Source organism: Anomaloglossus baeobatrachus, chromosome 8, assembly GCF_048569485.1.
Source record: "Anomaloglossus baeobatrachus isolate aAnoBae1 chromosome 8, aAnoBae1.hap1, whole genome shotgun sequence".
Classification (NCBI taxonomy): Eukaryota; Metazoa; Chordata; class Amphibia; order Anura; family Aromobatidae; genus Anomaloglossus; species Anomaloglossus baeobatrachus.
In genome coordinates, this window is record NC_134360.1 from 101,482,908 (window position 1) to 101,500,921 (window position 18,014).

The 18,014-nt window shown below is 52.4% G+C and overlaps 1 protein-coding gene across 4 annotated transcripts in view; it reads right to left on the minus strand.

Moving 5' to 3' along the window:
* Positions 1–18,014, minus strand: part of EP300 (EP300 lysine acetyltransferase) — a 508,128-nt gene that overhangs the window by 377,108 nt on the left and 113,006 nt on the right. For all 4 annotated transcript variants that reach the window (XM_075321927.1, XM_075321925.1, XM_075321926.1 and 1 more), the window contains exons 9-10: positions 16,817–16,934; positions 16,194–16,368 (exon numbers count right to left, since the gene is read on the minus strand). In XM_075321927.1, coding sequence (XP_075178042.1) covers positions 16,194–16,368; positions 16,817–16,934 — 293 coding nt within the window. The remainder of the gene's footprint in view (positions 1–16,193; positions 16,369–16,816; positions 16,935–18,014) is intronic.

The window sequence follows — 18,014 nt, forward strand, 5'->3', positions numbered from 1 at the left end:
GTGGACGCAGATGAAACTGCGCGAAAAGGACTGCCTCTGCATGAGGCGTCTTAAGGGGTGTGACTGGCCTTGAAGGAGAGACTGCACCCCCGTCTGTAGTGAACGCTGTATGGCCAGCGGGAGCTGCACTATCGCTGAGAGAGTGTGAAGCTCCATGCCAAGATATGTCAGCGCTTGGGTCGGTGTCAGATTTAACTTTGAAAAGTTTATGATCCACCCGAAACTCTGGAGAGTCTCCAGCGCCACGTTCAGGCTGTGTTGGCATGCCTCTTGAGAGGGTGCCTTGACAAGTAGATCGTCCAAGTAAGGGATTACAGAGTGACCCTGAGAGTGCAGGACTACTCCCACTGCTGCCATGAACTTGTGAAAAGCCGTGGGGCTGTCGCCAGACTGAAGGGCAGGGCTACGAACTGAAGATGCTCGTCTTCAATAACGAATCGTAGCCAACACCGGTGCTCTGGAGCAATCGGCACGTGGAGATAAGCATCCTGATGTCTATTGACGCTAGGAAATCTCCTTGAGATATGGAGGCAATGACGGAGCGGAGGGATTCCATCCGGAACCGCCTGGGTTTCACGTGCTTGTTGAGCAGGTTTAGGTCCAAAACGGAACGGAAGAGCCGTCGTTTTTTGGTACCACAACCAGATTGGAGTAAAAACCGTATCTTGTTCCTGAGGAGGAACAGGGATTACCACTCCTTCTGCCTGCAGAAGAGCATCGGCTCGGACGGGAGGTGAGGAAGTTCTGAAAATCTAGTCGGAGGACGAGAACAGAACTCTATCCTGTACACGTGAGACAAAATGTCTCTCACCCACCGGTCTTTGACCTGTGGCAGCTAAATGTCGCCAAAGCGGGAGAGTCTGCCACCGACCGCGGATGCGGAGAGAGAGAGCTGAACGTCATGAGGAAACCGCCTTGGTAGCGGTTCCTCCGGCTGCCTTCCTTGGGCGTGATTGAGCCTGCCCGGAATCTGCGCCTTTCTGAGCTTTTTGAGTCCTTTTGGACGAGGACAATTGGGACCTGCCCGAGCCTGGGAAGGACCGAAACCTCGACTGTCCCTTCCTCTGTTGGGTGTTGCTTGATCTGGGCTGGTGTAAGGAAGAGTCCTTACCCTTGGACTGTTTAATGATTTCATCCAATCGCTCACCAAACAGTCTGTCACCAGATAACAGCAAACTGGTTAAGCACTTTTTTGGAAGCAGAATCTGCTTTCCATTCCCTCAACCACAAGGCACTGCGTAAAACCACGGAGTTGGCGGACGCCACTGACGTACGGCTCGTAGAGTGCAGGACAGCATTAATAGCGTAAGTCGCAATGCAGACATTGCGAGGTTAAGGACGCCATCTGCGGCACAGATGTACATGTGACAGTGTCCACGTGCGCAAGACCAGCTGAAATAGCTTGGAATGCCCATACGGCTGCGAATGCCGGAGCAACCGACACGCCGATAGCTTCATAGACAGAATTCAACCCGAGGACCATCTGTCTGTCAATGGCATCTTTAAGTGAAGTCCCATCTTCCACTGCAACTATGGATCTAGCCGCAAGCCTGGAGATAGGGGAATCCACCTTTGGACACTGGGTCCAGCGCTTGACCACGTCAGGGAGAAAAAAGGATAACGTGTATCCTTAATACGATTGGAGAACGCTTATCTGGATAAGTGTGGTGTTTCCGGATTGCTTCTCTGAAGTCAGCGTGGCCAGAAAAGTACTCAATATACGCTTGAGATACTGAAAAGGGATTTCTCCTGCTGTGAAGCTGACTCCTCCACCGGAGGAGCTGAGGGAGAAATATCCAACATTCCCTTGATGGACGCTAGAAGATCATTCACTATGGCGTCACCATCCGGAGTATCCGGATTGAGAGCGGTCTCAGGATCAGAGTCCTGATCAGCTACGTCTGCCTCATCATACAGAGAGTCCCGCTGGGACCCTAACCAGTGATGAAGCAGAGTGCCGCTCCCAGCGAGCTCGCTTAGACTGTCTGGGACTGTCGTCCGTGTCAGAGCCTGCGCCCTGGGATGCATGGGACCCCCCCGGAGCACTGATTTGTTCCAAATGAGGGCGTATCAACATTGCCCATGGTCCGTCTGGACTGCAAAGTCTCTAAGATGTTAGTCACAGTCACAGACCTATCAGCCGAAACTGCAACTCCGTCCCTGTCCCTGGACAGGGTTCACAGGTGGTTCCTTTAGCCACCTCTAGCAGAGACCCCGGCTGACCAAGTGCTACAGGGGAGCATTGCACACAATGGGGACATTGGAACCTGTGTGGAACAGTATCGCGTGCAGTACAAGCAGCATAGAAAGCCTGTGCCTTGGCACCTTTTCTTTTTTGTTGCTGTTGTCTAGCCATCTAGAAGCATATAGCCAAGAATAGCGACCGTACAGTGCAATGTATAGCATACAAGCAGAAAGTACAAATGAACACTTCAGCACATGCAGTACAAGCAGCATAGAAAGCCTGTGCCTTAGCACCCTTGCTTTTTTGCTGCTGTTGTCCAGCCATCTAGGAGTATATAGCCCAGAATAGCGACCGTACAGTGCAGTGTATAGCATACCAGCATAAAGTACAAATGAACACTTCAGCACATGCAATACAAGCAGCCCAGAAAGCCTGTGCCTTAGCACCCTTGCTTTTTTGCTGCTGTTGTCTAGCCATCTAGGAGTAAAGTACAAATGGCATTAGTGGGGTCAGCACTTCAGGTGCTGCTTACCGCCCGCCCAAAGGCGGGTGTGTGGTCGCCCGAATCCTGTGACTGGTTGCCCAGAGCTTGTCTCCCTTCTCCAGCCCAGACTGCGTGCAGGAATGGCTGCCGGCGTCTTGTGAAGAGGGGCGGGCCGTGGGCGTGCCCCAGACAAGAGCGGGAAACTGGCGTCCCACTGTGTCCAGTGAAGGGGGCTGGAGAATGCAAAGCAGACTCCAGCTCTCGGCGCTGACTGTCTGTACAGCGTCCCGCCCCTCCCCTGACTGGCAGGGCTGGGGGCGGGAACGAAGCGAAAACTAGGCCGCAAAGCCGGGGACTCGAGTAATAAGCGCGGCCGTCCTATGTGCACGGCCAGCGCGGAAGTCCCCGGCGCACCACAAGTCCCAGCCGCGCCACAGTGTAAAACACCCCGCAGCGGCCGGCGCGGCAGTTTCTAACATATAAATTCACTCAGCTAAGCTGCAGTGAATAATAGCACAAGCGCTCCGCGCTGTTGTCCCCGGCGCACTAGCACTCCCAGCAATGCTGGTGTGTGTGTGCGCAATGTGTACGGGGACACAGAGTACCTTAATGTAGCAGGGCCCTGCCCTGACGATACCCAGCTCCATATCCAGCAGGATCTCCGGGTCTGTGGATGGAGCCCGGTCTCAGTGCCTGGAGACCGGTAAGATCCCACTTCACCCAGAGCCCCGAGGGGGGATGGGGAAGGAAAACAGCATGTGGGCTCCAGCCTCCGTACCCGCAATGGGTACCTCAACCTTAACAAACACCCGACAAAAGTGGGGTGAGAAGGGAGCATGCTGGGGGCCCTAGTATGGGCCCTCTTTTCTTCCATCCGACATAGTCAGCAGCTGCTGCTGACTAAAAACAGTGGAGCTATGCGTGGATGTCTGACCTCCTTCGCACAAAGCATGAAAACTGGAGCAGCCCGTGATCCACGGGGGGTGTATATGCAGAAGGGGAGGGGCCTTACACTTTTTAGTGTAATACTTTGTGTGGCCTCCGGAGGCAGTAGCTATACACCCAATCGTCTGGGTCTCCCAATGGAGCGCCGAAGAAAAGAGAGGTGCACCGCCTAAGAACAGCGGTGCGTGACACATAGATCCGGAGCGCCCGCACCAGATCTAAAGTATGAAACGCTTTCTCAAAGCGATGCACAGGAGCCGGACAAAAGGAAAGCAATGAAATGTCCTGGTGAAGGTGGAAAGGAGACACCACCTTAGGGAGAAAGTCCGGAGTCGGACGGAGAACCACCGTGTCTTGGAGAAAAACCAAAAAGGGTGACTTCGAAGAGAGCACAGTCAAATCAGAGACTCTCCTGAGAGAAGTTATGGCCACCAGAAAGACGACTTTCTGTGAAAGTCGAAACAAAGAAACCTCCTTAAGAGGCTCAAAAAGGGGTTTCTGCAAGGCCATGAGGACCAGATTAAGGTCCCAGGGATCCAGAGGCCGCCGGTAAGGCGGAAAGATGTGAGATGCGCCCTGCATGAAGGTGCGCACCTGAGCCAGCCGGGCGATACGCCGCTGGAACAACACTGACAGAGCCGAGACCTGTCCCTTGAGGGAATTGAGGGATAGTCCTAGTTGCAGACCAGACTGCAGGAAGGACAGAAGGGTCGGCAGGGAAAAAGGCCAAGGGGCATGGCCGGAAGAACGACACCAGGACAAGAAAATTCTCCAAGTCCTGTGGGAAATTTTGGCCGAGGAAGACTTCCGAGCCTGAGTCATAGTGGAGATGACTTCGGGAGGAATGCCGGAAGCCGTCAGGATCCAGGACTCAAGAGCCACGCCGTCAATCTGAGAGCTGCATAATTCTGGCGGAAAAACGGACCTTGTGAGAGAAGGTCTGGGCGGTCCGGGAGATGCCACGGCACCTCTACGGACAGACGGAGCAGGTCTGGGTACCAAGCTCGCCTGGGTCAGTCTGGAGCAATAAGAATGACCCGACGGCACTCCATTCTGATCTTGCGCAGGACTCTGGGCAAGAGCTAGAGGGTGAACACGTAAGAGACGAAACTGGGACCAATCTTGAATCAGTGCGTCTGCTGCAAAAGCCTGAGGATCGTGGAGCGAAGATCCACGTCCAGAGTGCCCCACTTGCGGCAGATTGACCGAAACACTGCCGGATGCAGAGCTCACTCGCCGCTGTCCACGGTTTGACGGCTGAGATAATCTGCCTCCCAGTTTTTCACGTCTGGGATGTGGACTGCGGATATGGTGGACTTGGAGTCCTCCGTCCACTGAAGGATGCGTTGAATCTCCAACATTGCCAGGCGGCTGAGTGTCCCGCCCTGGTGGTTGATGTAGGCAAACGCTGTCGCGTTGTCTGACTGGACTCGAATGTGCCTGGCCGCCAACAGATGGGGAAAGGCTAAAAGAGCTAGAAGCACAGCTCTGATTTCCAGCACATTGATCGAGAGGGCTGATTCGGACGGAGTCCAAGTGCCCTGCGCTCCATGGTGGAGATATACTGCTCCCCAGCCGGATAGACTGGCATCCGTGGTGAGGATCACCCGGGACGGGGCCAAGAAGGAGCGTCCCTGAAGAGAGAGGGGCCGAAGCCACCACTGAAAGGAGCCCCTGGTCTGTGGCGACAGAGCCACCAACCCGTGGAAGGAGGAAGTCCGGTTGTTCCAACAGCGGAAAGAAGGGAATTTTGTTCACATACCGTAAATTCCTTTTCTTCTAGCTCTAATTGGGAGACCCAGACAATTGGGTGCATAGGCTATGCCTCCGGAGGCCGCACAAAGTATTACACTCAAAAGTGTTAAGCCCCTCCCCTTCTGCCTATACACCCCCCGTGCTCCCACGGGCTCCTCAGTTTTGGTGCAAAAGCAAGAAGGAGGAAAAAGAATTATAAACTGGTTTAAAGTAACTTCAATCCGAAGGAATATCGGAGAACTGAAACCATTCAACATGAACAACATGTGTACACAAAAAAACAGGGGCGGGTGCTGGGTCTCCCAATTAGAGCTAGAAGAAAAGGAATTTACGGTAAGTAAACAAAATTCCCTTCTTCTTTGTCGCTCTATTGGGAGACCCAGACAATTGGGACGTCCAAAAGCAGTCCCTGGGTGGGTAAAATAATACCTCGTAAGAGAGCCGTAAAACGGCCTCTTCCTACAGGTGGGCAACCGCCGCCTGAAGGACTCGTCTACCTAGGCTGGCATCCGCCGAAGCATAGGTATGCACCTGATAGTGCTTCGTGAAAGTGTGCAGGCTCGACCAGGTAGCCGCCTGACACACCTGCTGAGCCGTAGCCTGGTGCCTCAAAGCCAAGGACGCGCCCACGGCTCTGGTAGAATGGGCCTTCAGCCCTGAGGGAACCGGAAGCCCAGCCGAACGGTAAGCTTCGATAATTGGCTCCTTGATCCACCGAGCCAGGGTTGATTTGGAAGCCTGTGACCCTTTACGCTGGCCAGCGACAAGGACAAAGAGTGCATCCGAGCGGCGCAGGGGCGCCGTACGAGAAATGTAGAGTCTGAGTGCTCTCACCAGATCTAACAAGTGCAAATCCTTTTCACATTGGTGAACTGGATGAGGACAAAAAGAAGGTAAGGAGATATCCTGATTGAGATGAAAGGGGGATACCACCTTAGGGAGAAATTCCGGAACCGGACGCAGAACCACCTTGTCCTGGTGAAAAACCAGGAAAGGGGCTTTGCATGACAGCGCTGCTAGCTCAGACACTCTCCGAAGTGAAGTGACTGCTACTAGAAAAACCACTTTCTGCGAAAGGCGTGAGAGAGAAATATCTCTCATTGGCTCGAATGGTGGTTTCTGAAGAACCAGCAGCACCCTGTTCAGATCCCAGGGTTCTAACGGACGCTTGTAAGGAGGAACGATGTGACAAACCCCCTGCAGGAACGTGCGTACCTGTGGAAGTCTGGCTAGGCGCTTCTGGAAAAACACAGAGAGCGCTGAGACTTGTCCCTTAAGGGAGCCGAGCGACAAACCCTTTTCCAGTCCAGATTGAAGGAAGGACAGAAAAGTGGGCAAGGCAAAAGGCCAGGGAGAAATACCCTGAGCAGAGCACCACGACAGGAAAATTTTCCACGTCCTGTGGTAGATCTTGGCGGACGTTGGTTTCCTAGCTTGTCTCATAGTAGCAATGACGTCTTGAGATAACCCTGAAGACGCTAGGATCCAGGACTCAATGGCCACACAGTCAGGTTGAGAGCAGCAGAATTCAGATGGAAAAACGGCCCTTGAGATAGCAGGTCTGGTCGGTCTGGTAGTGCCCACGGTTGGCCGACCGTGAGATGCCACAGATCCGGGTACCACGACCGCCTCGGCCAGTCTGGAGCGACGAGGATGACGCGGCGGCAGTCGGCCCTGATCTTGCGTAACACTCTGGGCAACAGTGCCAGCGGAGGAAACACATAAGGGAGCTGAAACTGCGACCAATCCTGAACTAAGGCGTCTGCCGCCAGAGCTCTGGGATCTTGAGACCGTGCCATGAACGTCGGTACCTTGTTGTTGTGCCGGGACGCCATGAGGTCGACGTCCGGCACCCCCCAGCGGCAACAGATCTCCTGAAACACGTCCGGGTGAAGGGACCATTCCCCTGCGTCCATGCCCTGGCGACTGAGATAATCTGCTTCCCAGTTTTCCACGCCTGGAATGTGAACTGCGGAGATGGTGGAGGCCGTGGCTTCCACCCACAGCAGAATCCGCCGGACTTCCTGGAAGGCTTGCCGACTGCGTGTGCCGCTTTGGTGGTTGATGTATGCCACCGCTGTGGAATTGTCCGACTGAATTCTGATCTGCTTGCCTTCCAGCCACTGCTGGAACGCTTTCAGGGCAAGGTACACTGCCCGTATTTCCAGAACATTGATCTGAAGCGAGGACTCTTGCTGGGTCCACGTACCCTGAGCCCTGTGGTGGAGAAAAACCGCTCCCCACCCTGACAGACTCGCGTCCGTCGTGACCACCTCCCAGGATGGGGGTAGGAAGGATTTCCCTTTCGATAATGAAGTGGGAAGAAGCCACCACCGAAGGGAAGCTTTGGTCGCCTGCGAGAGGGAGACTTTCCTGTCGAGGGACGTCGGCTTCCTGTCCCATTTGCGTAGGATGTCCCATTGAAGAGGACGCAGGTGAAACTGCGCGAAAGGAACTGCCTCCATTGCTGCCACCATCTTCCCCAGGAAGTGCATGAGGCGCCTCAAGGTGTGTGACCGACCTTGAAGGAGAGATTGTACCCCTGTCTGTAGTGACCGCTGCTTGATCAGCGGAAGCTTCACTATCGCTGAGAGGGTATGAAACTCCATGCCAAGGTATGTCAGCGATTGGGCCGGTGTCAGATTTGACTTTGGAAAATTGATGATCCACCCGAAACTCTGGAGAGTCTCCAGGGTAGCGTCGAGGCTGTGTTGGCATGCCTCTAGAGAGGGTGCCTTGATCAACAGATCGTCCAAGTACGGGATCACCGAGTGACCCTGAGAGTGGAGGACCGCTACTACAGTAGCCATAACCTTGGTGAAAACCCGTGGGGCTGTTGCCAGGCCGAACGGCAGTGCCACGAACTGCAGGTGTTCGTTCCCTATGGCGAAGCGCAAGAAGCGCTGGTGCTCTGGAGCAATCGGTACGTGGAGATAAGCATCTTTGATATCGATCGATGCAAGGAAATCTCCCTGGGACATTGAGGCGATGACGGAGCGGAGGGATTCCATCCGGAACCGCCTGGTCTTTACATGTTTGTTGAGAAGTTTCAGGTCCAGGACAGGTCGGAAAGACCCGTCCTTCTTTGGGACCACAAACAAGTTGGAGTAAAAACCGTGGCCCTGTTGCTGAAGAGGAACAGGGACCACCACTCCTTCTGCCTTCAGAATGCCCAGCGCCTGCAGAAGAGCCTCGGCTCGCTCAGGAGGCGGGGATGACCTGAAGAATCGAGTCGGGGGACGAGAGGTGAACTCTATTTTGTAACCGTGAGACAGAATGTCTCTCACCCAACGGTCTTTTACCCGTGGCAGCCAGGTGTCGCAAAAGCGGGAGAGCCTGCCACCGACCGAGGATGCGGAGTGAGGATGCCGAAAGTCATGAGGAAGCCGCTTTGGTAGCGGCACCTCCGGTGGTCTGTTTAGGACGTGACTTAGACCGCCATGCATCAGAGTTCCTTTGATCTTTCTGAGGCCTTTTGGACGAGGAGAATTGGGACCTGCCCGCGCCCCGAAAGGACCGAAACCTCGACTGCCCCTTCCTCTGTTGGGGTATGTTCGGTTTGGGCTGGGGTAAGGATGTATCCTTTCCCTTGGATTGTTTGATGATTTCATCCAAACGCTCGCCAAACAATCGTTCGCCAGAAATTGGCAAACTGGTTAAGCGCTTTTTGGAAACAGAATCTGCCTTCCATTCCCGTAGCCACAAGGCCCTGCGGAGTACCACCGAATTGGCGGCTGCAACCGCCGTACGGCTCGCAGAGTCCAGGACAGCATTAATAGCGTAAGACGCAAATGCCGACGTCTGAGTGGTTATGGACGCCACCTGTGGCGCGGACGTGCGTGTGGCTGCGTCAATTTGCGCTTGACCTGCTGAGATAGCTTGTAGCGCCCATACGGCTGCGAATGCTGGGGCAAAAGAAGCGCCGATCGCTTCATAGATGGATTTCAACCAGAGCTCCATCTGCCTGTCAGTGGCATCTTTGAGTGAAGCCCCATCTTCCACTGCAAGTATGGATCTAGCTGCCAGTCTGGAGATTGGAGGATCCACTTTGGGACACTGAGCCCAACTTTTGACCACGTCAGGGGGAAAGGGATAACGTGTATCCTTAAGGCGCTTAGAAAAACGCTTATCTGGACAAGCATGGTGATTCTGGACTGCCTCTCTGAAATCAGAGTGGTCCAGAAACATACTCTGTGTACGCTTGGGAAACCTGAAACGGAATTTCTCCTGCTGGGAAGCCGACTCCTCCGCCGGAGGAGCTGAGGGAGAAATATCCAACATACGATTGATGGACGCAATAAGGTCGTTCACTATGGCGTCCCCGTCCGGAGTATCAAGATTGAGAGCGGCCTCAGGATCAGAATCCTGATCAGCTACTTCCGCGTCATCAACCAGCGATTCCCCTCGCTGAGACCCTGAACAATATGATGATGTCGAGGGAAAATCTAAGCGAGCTCGCTTAGTCGGTCTGGGGCTGGGGTCTGTGTCAGAACCCTCAGCTTGGGATCCATGAGATACCCCGGGAGGACATTGTTGGTCCAGCTGAGGTGGGCCAGGGAACAAAGAATCAACAGAGTCCCTGTGCTGAGATACCGGTCTGGACTGCAAGGCTTCTAGTATCTTAGCCATAGTCTCAGAGAGTTTTGCAAACTCCGTCCCTGTCACCTGAACAGTGTTAGCAGGTGGCTCCCCCTGGGCCCCCCCTAGCAGAGGCTCTGGCTGAGTAAGTGCCACAGGGGCCGAACAGTGCACACAATGAGGGTCAGTGGAACCTGCCGGTAGCGGGGTCGTACATGCGGCGCAGGCAACATAATAAGCCTGTGTTTTGGCACCCCTGCCTTTCGTGGGCGCCATGCTATTATCTTCCCTGAGCAACACAATAGGGTATATAGCCAGAAATCAACTGTGCACCATACAGTGTAAAACATATATACCATAAACATATAATGTTACACTACTGCACAATGGGGCTAGCACCACAGGTGCTGCTTACCACCCGCTTAAAGCGGTTGTGAGGCCACCAGAGTCCCTGCCTGGGTCTCCCAGATTTTGTCCCCCTCTGCAGCGTCCGAGGAGCTGACAGGAATGCGTCCTGAGGAGAGGAGGGAGCCGTGGGCGTGACCCAGAAAGAGCGGGAACTGGTGCCTGCACTGTGCACAGTGAGGGGAGTGGAGTATGCAAAGCATGCTCCAGCCCTCAGTGCTGCTCGTTCTGTGTAGCGTCCCGCCCTTCCCCTGCCTGTCAGGGCTATGGGCGGGAGGAAAGGAAACTAGGCCGCAAAAAGCCGGGGACTCTAGTAATAAACGCGGCCGCCGTAAAAGCGCGGCCGGCGTGGAAGTCCCCGGCGCACTACAAGTCCCAGCCGCGCCGCAGTGTTTCCATGGCAGCGGCGGTCAGTGCGGCAGTCCCTATACATAAACACACTCAGCAACGCTGAGTGTGTAATGGCACATATTAACCCGGTCAGCGCCGCGGTCCCCGGTGCACTAGCACACCCAGCAAAGCTGGAGTGTTGCTGTGCGCGGTCCCCACGGGGACACAGTACCTCCAAGTAGCAGGGCCATGTCCCTGAACGATACCCGGCTCCTATCCAGCAGGCTCCACAGGAGTTGTGGATGAAGCACGGTCTCAGTGCCTGGAGACCGATAGGATCCCACTTCCACCAGAGCCCTGAGGGGGATGGGGAAGGAAAACAGCATGTGGGCTCCAGCCTCCATACCCGCAATGGATACCTCAACCTTACAACACCGCCGACAAGAGTGGGGTGAGAAGGGAGCATGCTGGGGGCCCTATATGGGCCCACTTTTCTTCCATCCGACATGGTCAGCAGCTGCTGCTGACCAATCTGTGGAGCTGTGCGTGCGTGTCTGACCTCCTTCGCACAAAGCAAAAAACTGAGGAGCCCGTGGGAGCACGGGGGGTGTATAGGCAGAAGGGGAGGGGCTTAACACTTTTGAGTGTAATACTTTGTGCGGCCTCCGGAGGCATAGCCTATACACCCAATTGTCTGGGTCTCCCAATAGAGCGACAAAGAAATGTCCAGCTGCAGAGGACGCAGATGGAACTGGGCAAGGGAACCGCTTCCATTGACGCCACCATCTGACCCAGCACCTGCATTAGGTGCCTGATGGAACGACGTCGGGGCCTCAGCAAAGAGCGCACCGCCAGAGGAGGGACTGCTGTTTGACTAAGGGCAGCTTCACAAGTGCCGGCAGAGTCTCGAATTGCATCCCTGGGTACGTGAGCTTCTGGGTCGGAGTCAGAGTGGACTTGGACAGAAAGACAAGCCACCCGAATTGGCTAGAGTGGCGAGAGTGAGCGAGGCACTCCGCTAACAGTCTGCACTAGATGAAGCCTTGACTAGAAGGTCGTCCAGGAAAAAAGGATCACTGCCAACCCCTGGAGGTGCAGAACCGCAACCACTGCTGCCCTGACCTTGAGAATACTCGAGGGGCCGTGGCTAACCCCAAGGGAAGAGCCACGAATTGGAAATGTTCCACTCCGATTGCAAAACGTAGCCAACGCTGGTGTGAAACTGCAATTGGCACATGCAGATAGGCATCTCTGGTGTCGATGGATGCTAAGAAATCTCCTTGGGTCATTGAGGCAATGACTGATCGCAGAGACTCCATGCGAAAATGCCGCACCTGAACATGCTTGATGAGAAGCTTGAGATCCAGGTCGGAAGGCACCGTCCTTTTAGGGGACTAGGAAGAGATTTGAGTAGAAATCCCAGAACCGTTCCCAGTCGGGAACCGGTACAATTACTCCATTGGCCTGCAAGAATGCCACGGCCTGTGAGAAGGCGGCGGCCTTGGAGCAGGGGGGAGTTGACAGAAAAAATCTGTTTGGCGGGCTGGATAGAATTCTATCCTGTAGCCGTGGGAGATGGTATCCCGCACCCACTGATCGGATACGTGTTGAAACCACACGTCGCCAAAGTGGGAGAGCCTGCCACCGACCAAGGACGTTGCTGGCGCGGCCAGATAGTCAAGAGGAGGCTGCCTTAGTGGCAGCAGCTCCTGCGGTCTTCTGAGGACGCGGCTTCGTGCGCCAGTTGGGTTTACGGTCCTTGGCTGAGTTAGTGGACGAGGCCGAGGGCTTAGAGGACGACCAGTTGGTGGAACGAAAGGAACGAAACCTCGACTGGTTCCTGCCCTGGACAGGTTTCCTGGTTTTGGTTTGTGGCATGGAAGACTCTTCCTGCCAGAAGCTTCCTTAATAATTTCATCCAGTTGTTCACCGAATAGTCTCGTCCCAGCAAAAGGGAGCCCAGCAAGGAACTTCTTTGAAGAAGCATCTGCCTTCCACTCTCGAAGCCACAGGAGCCTGCGGATAGCGAGGGAATTAGCCGAGGCCACCGCAGTGCGGTGAGAGTCTCCAGCATGGCAGACATGGCATAGGATGAAAAGGCTGAAGCCTGGAAGTTAAGACAACCATTTCGGGCATAGAGTCCCTGGTGAGGGAATGCATCTCCTCTAGAGAAGCAGAGATGGCTTTGAGAGCCCGCACTGCTGCAAAAGATGGGGAGAACGAGGCCCCTGCCGCCTCATATACAGATTTGGCCAGAAGGTCAACCTGACGGACAGTGGAATCCTTAAGAGAGGTGCCATCAGCCACTGATACGACTGTCCGGGCTGAGAGTCTAGACACCGGAGGGTCCACCTTTGGTGAATGAGCCCACTCCTTGACCACTTCTGGTGGAAAGGGAAACGGTCATCAGAACCACGCTTTGGGAAGCGTTTGTCAGGGCAGGCCCTGGGCTTGGTCACAGTGGCCTGAAAACTGGAGTGGTTAAGGAACACACTCCTTGTTCTCTTAGGCAAGGTAAACTGGTGCTTTTTTGCCAGAGAGGGTTGCTCCTCTGATACTGGCGGATTGAGGTCCAGTACAGAATTAATGTACGCAATCGAAACACTAACATCTGCGTCACCCTCGGACAGATCAATGGGGGACATGGAGGTAGCGTCCGAGCCCCCAGTAAAGGCATCCTCCTCGTCCTGCGAGTCAGCTCGTGAATCCGAGCCGCGGGACGAGGAAGGAGAGGGGACCCTGCGTCTCCTTTGAGGAGGACGGGGTCTGAGACCAGAAGAAGAATCCTCTGTGGGCCTTGCTGAGCGAGCCGTAGCAGCAGAGGCGCCCTGAGAAGGGGGCTGATGAATGCTCAGCAGAGTCCGGGACAGCTGTCCCATGGAGGGAAGGATTCTACCCAAGCCGGGGGTTCAGCCACCGGAGCCGGAGCAGCCGGAGGGACCACTGGGGATGAGACTCCAGGCTGAGGCACCACCATGTTAGTTATGGTTATGTGCTCGGTACAGGCAGTACGAGCCTACATGCAGTGCTATTGAGTGCAGCCTTGCTTCTCGTGTGAGACATGCTGCTGAAGTGGGGGCTCTGAGCCAGAATGACCCCCAGCAGAGTATATAAGCAGTATATAAGCAGTATATAAGCAGGTCCACAACCGGAGGTTGTGGCTTGCCAGACCGTTTGACATTGTCTCTGTGCTCCCCAGATCCCACAGCCCGGACCCCCAGAGAGAGGCTGCAGTCAGCGCCGATCGCTGTGCAGACTTGGCATAAGAACGCTGATAAAATGGCGCCGGAGCGAGGAGAGGGGGCGGGGCCTACTCTAAGAGCGGGATCCGGAGGGCCAAGGAGATATACAGGGGAGGGAATCTTTCCTCAGAGAGGAGTGTCTCTCCCCTGTGCCGAACAGCCGCTGGGCGGAGCCGCACTGTCCCTCTGCATGACTGACATGCAGGGGCAGTGAAATCGAAACTAGGCCTCAGGCGAAGCCGGGGCCTAGATTTAACAATGCGGCCGGCAAACAGGCACCATCGGCGCGGTTCTCGGGTGAAAACCAGAGAACCGGCTGGGAATGTCAGAATACATACACAGCACACTCTCCCCCACATTAAAGTACAAGGGACCCCCTGAAAATAACGTCTCAGATACTTAGCTTGTGAGACGCAGGGCCAGGTCCCTGAGGGATGAGTGCTCCGTCCGGCAGGATCCTGAAAGGGCTGCGGATGGAGACCGGTCTCCTGCCAGGCAGGGAGAAGCGTGCTGGCTCCCACTTCAAGCCAGAGCCCGAGGGATGGTGAAGGAGCGCGGCATGTAAGGCTCCAGCCCTGAAATCAACCTTAACAACACCGCCGACACAGTGGGGTGAGAAGGGACATGCCGGGAGTCCATGGTTGGACCCGCTTTTCTACCAACTCTTTTAAAATCAAAATCAGATGAGGATGCATGTGTGGATGTGTGCCTCCTGAACACAAAGCATTGAACTGGCTAGATTTGGTTATCCAGGGGGTGTATATGCTCGGAGGGAGGAGCTACACTTTTTAGTGTAGTACTTTGTGTGTCCTCCGGAGGCAGAAGCTATACACCCATGGTCTGGGTCTTCCATAAGGAACGATGAAGAAAGTATTGTAAAACCTATGGCTGCATTTTATTTTTTTTAAAGAATGGCTTTTTCCACACTTTATGACTATAGTTGTAACAGCTTACCAGTCTGTGGTATATATGACTTTCACTCTATGTTAGGACCCTTTCACACGTCAGTGATTCTGGTACGTTTGTGCTTTTTTTTTTTTTTATACGTACCAGAATGACATATGCAGACCCATTATAATCAATGGGTCTGCTCAGACATTAGTGATTTTTCACTGAACTGGTTTCCGTGCAGCATGCACGCATGCCTGTGATTCTGCACGGAGACAAGTCCGTTTATTTCTGGCATCACTGATGATCCACGGACCACACTATGGTGTGATCTGTGTGTGATCAGTGAAACACGTACCAGAAAATCACGGACATTTTAAATATTTTCAACTTACCTTGCCTGCGATTCGCTGTGCAGCCTCTGTTCTCGGCAGCTTCTGCCTGGCTCATGAATATCATGAAAGCAGGAAAACCCAACCAGGAAATAGCTGGAAAGAGCGGTGGGCGAACGCTGCAGAGCTGGAGACTTCAGCACCATGGACACCAGCAGTGAAGACAGGTGAGTAATGTCCATATGCAATCACGGATTGCACATGGACAACCCACATGTGCCATGAATCACGGAACACGGAGGGACATGTGCGTGTTTTACACGTCAGTGAAGAACGTCTGTTTCACTGACGTGTGAAACGGGCCTTACCAAGGAGGAGTATTAGGCGAGATTTTGATGCTGTTGAATTTTTGCACCAATTACCTAAATTGAGTTACTTGCATGTTTTTCAGAGGTTTTTTTGTTTGTTTTTTTTTTACAATCTTTTTTAGTGAGTCTTTGATACTGCATTTTTTTTTAAAAAAAATCTTTTTTTTTTATGGTATGTCATGTTTTAAATAAAACTGCTTTGTTTTAGATCCTTCCTTGTATTTGGCTTTAACTAAACTTTGATAGTGGCTCTGCCCCTGCAGAAAGACCGCCCTCTTCAGAGCTGCTGAGCTCACCCATTGTCTACCGTGATGTCAGCATATCAGCAACGCTAGACACCAAGAGCAGCGCCAGAGCCGCAGCGCCAGAGCCGCAGCGCCAGAGCCGCAGCGCCAGAGCCGCAGCGCCAGAGCCGCAGCGCCAGAGCCGCAGCGCCAGAGACGCAGCGCCAGAGACGCAGCGCCAGAGACGCAGCGCCAGAGACGCAGCGCCAGAGACGCAGCGCGGGACCATAAGATTTGCTACCCATCTAATCTATTGCATAGATTAACAATAGAACACCATTATGAGGGACATATCTGCTATAATGCAATGACAAAGTGATTAATATTTCATGGGACATAAGTTGTTTTTTTTTTGTTTTTTTTAAAGAGGGAGAAGATTATCAAAACAAAATCCTACTTGTTGCCATGACTGGTGTTGTGGAGGCCATACCAGAGCCCTGATTGATTGCTGCAGGTGGCATGCCAGGAGTATTCGGCATTAGATGCTGCTTCTGTATCCTAATTCGGCGCTTTTCTTCAAGCTCTTTCTGGATTTTATAGATTTTTTCAGCCAACAAATGGTAGTACTCAGCCTTTAGGAAGATATAAAAAAAAAAGAAAAACAAAAGACAAAATAAAGGTGGTGTTAAAGTTCATGATTGTCCAGGGTCAAATAATGAGAAGATATTTTATTAATATTGACCATATATGCACCTGATAAATTTACTAAGGCTTATGCACACACACTTCATGGACAGTTGCTAATAAACTTTTGGGAGCCAAATAAAAAGTTTTTCTTCATGTTACCTGGGGGAAACGTGGAATCAGAATGGGTTGCCTTAGTAGTGAACAACCCCTGTGAGTAGTAAACACACTCAAACCTGGTTTTCACTAAGGAGACCTTACATTTTGTAATGTAAGAAGTATCTAAAAGTCTATAAAGAACACCATTGCAATGAAGTCCCTGAAGTCGTGTCAGATAAATAGCACAACTTTTAGAAAAGGGGAGAGGAGAAAAAAAACAAAAAAAAAACGACATACCCTACTGTTCGCGGATTCATACATATCCCCCTCTACTTTACGAGCGTAGGCTACTAAGTTTTCCATCCGTCTGTCCTTTAATGCTGCAGGGTCAGGAGTTGGGAATATGGCTTGAACTCTAACATTGAAAAAGAAAAAAGTCAAAAAAGCATCCAAATCTAAAATATTCACATTTGCAATATAAAAAAAATAAAAAAATCAAGGACTGCAGAGAAATTAGGGGCAAACAAAGCAAAACGTTATATTAAAAGTGAAATAATTAAATCATAATGACACTACTTGGACAACCCCTTCTCATAAATAAAAAAAAAAAAAGGCTGTACTCCCCCCCCTCCTTTGCCAGTGTGGTTCCAGCGATGTCTGTAGTTGCGTTCCCGTAGCCCATATGAAATTGTTATGACAGACGAGTCCCGTGACCAATCTGCGCAGATTTCCTTCTCCCTGCCTCTGGACGTTTCAGCAGGAAGTCAGCGCAGCGCTCACATCCTGCTCAAATGTGTGATGGCACGGAGACAAATGTTGGGTGCTGATTGGTCGTGGGGTTTGCGTGTCAATGTCTTGGGGCCCCGGGAACGCGACTTCAGACATTGCTGAAACCACACTGGCACTGAGGGAGAGTATAGGTTTATTTATTTTTAAGAGATAAAACAAAGGGAATGAAAAGGGGTTGTCCAAGTAGTGGACATTTCCCTTTAAGAACAAAGAACCCGACCATATCATAATTGTAGACATTCAGTTATGGATGCATGTGTTATATTTCTTGTACCTCACAGTAATCGCTTTAGTTGTAGGCCTTATATTGGAAGACACAAAACAAAGGTAACTAAGACCTCAGACTATAGTATTTCTCGCTCATATCCACTGAATGTAATGGAACTACTCACACATCCATTTTTACAGCAGATCCATGTGTCTGCTCCTTACACTCAGTGCATGTTCTATAGTGATCCTTTTTATGAAAATCAAAATTGGCTATTCAAAATAAAGACACGTTAGACATGGATGACATACTCATTGGTTTTGTTGTTTTTTTTTTTCCCCACAAATATTGACACTCATCTGAATAAGCCCTAAGAAAAAGTAAGCACCGTCTAGGCAGTCTGCACACTGTGCACAATTAGGCGAGTATTTTCCCCATAGCATTGTAAATTGAATGTGTATTGGATGAAGCAGATGTGCATTTGTGTAACTGGGGAGG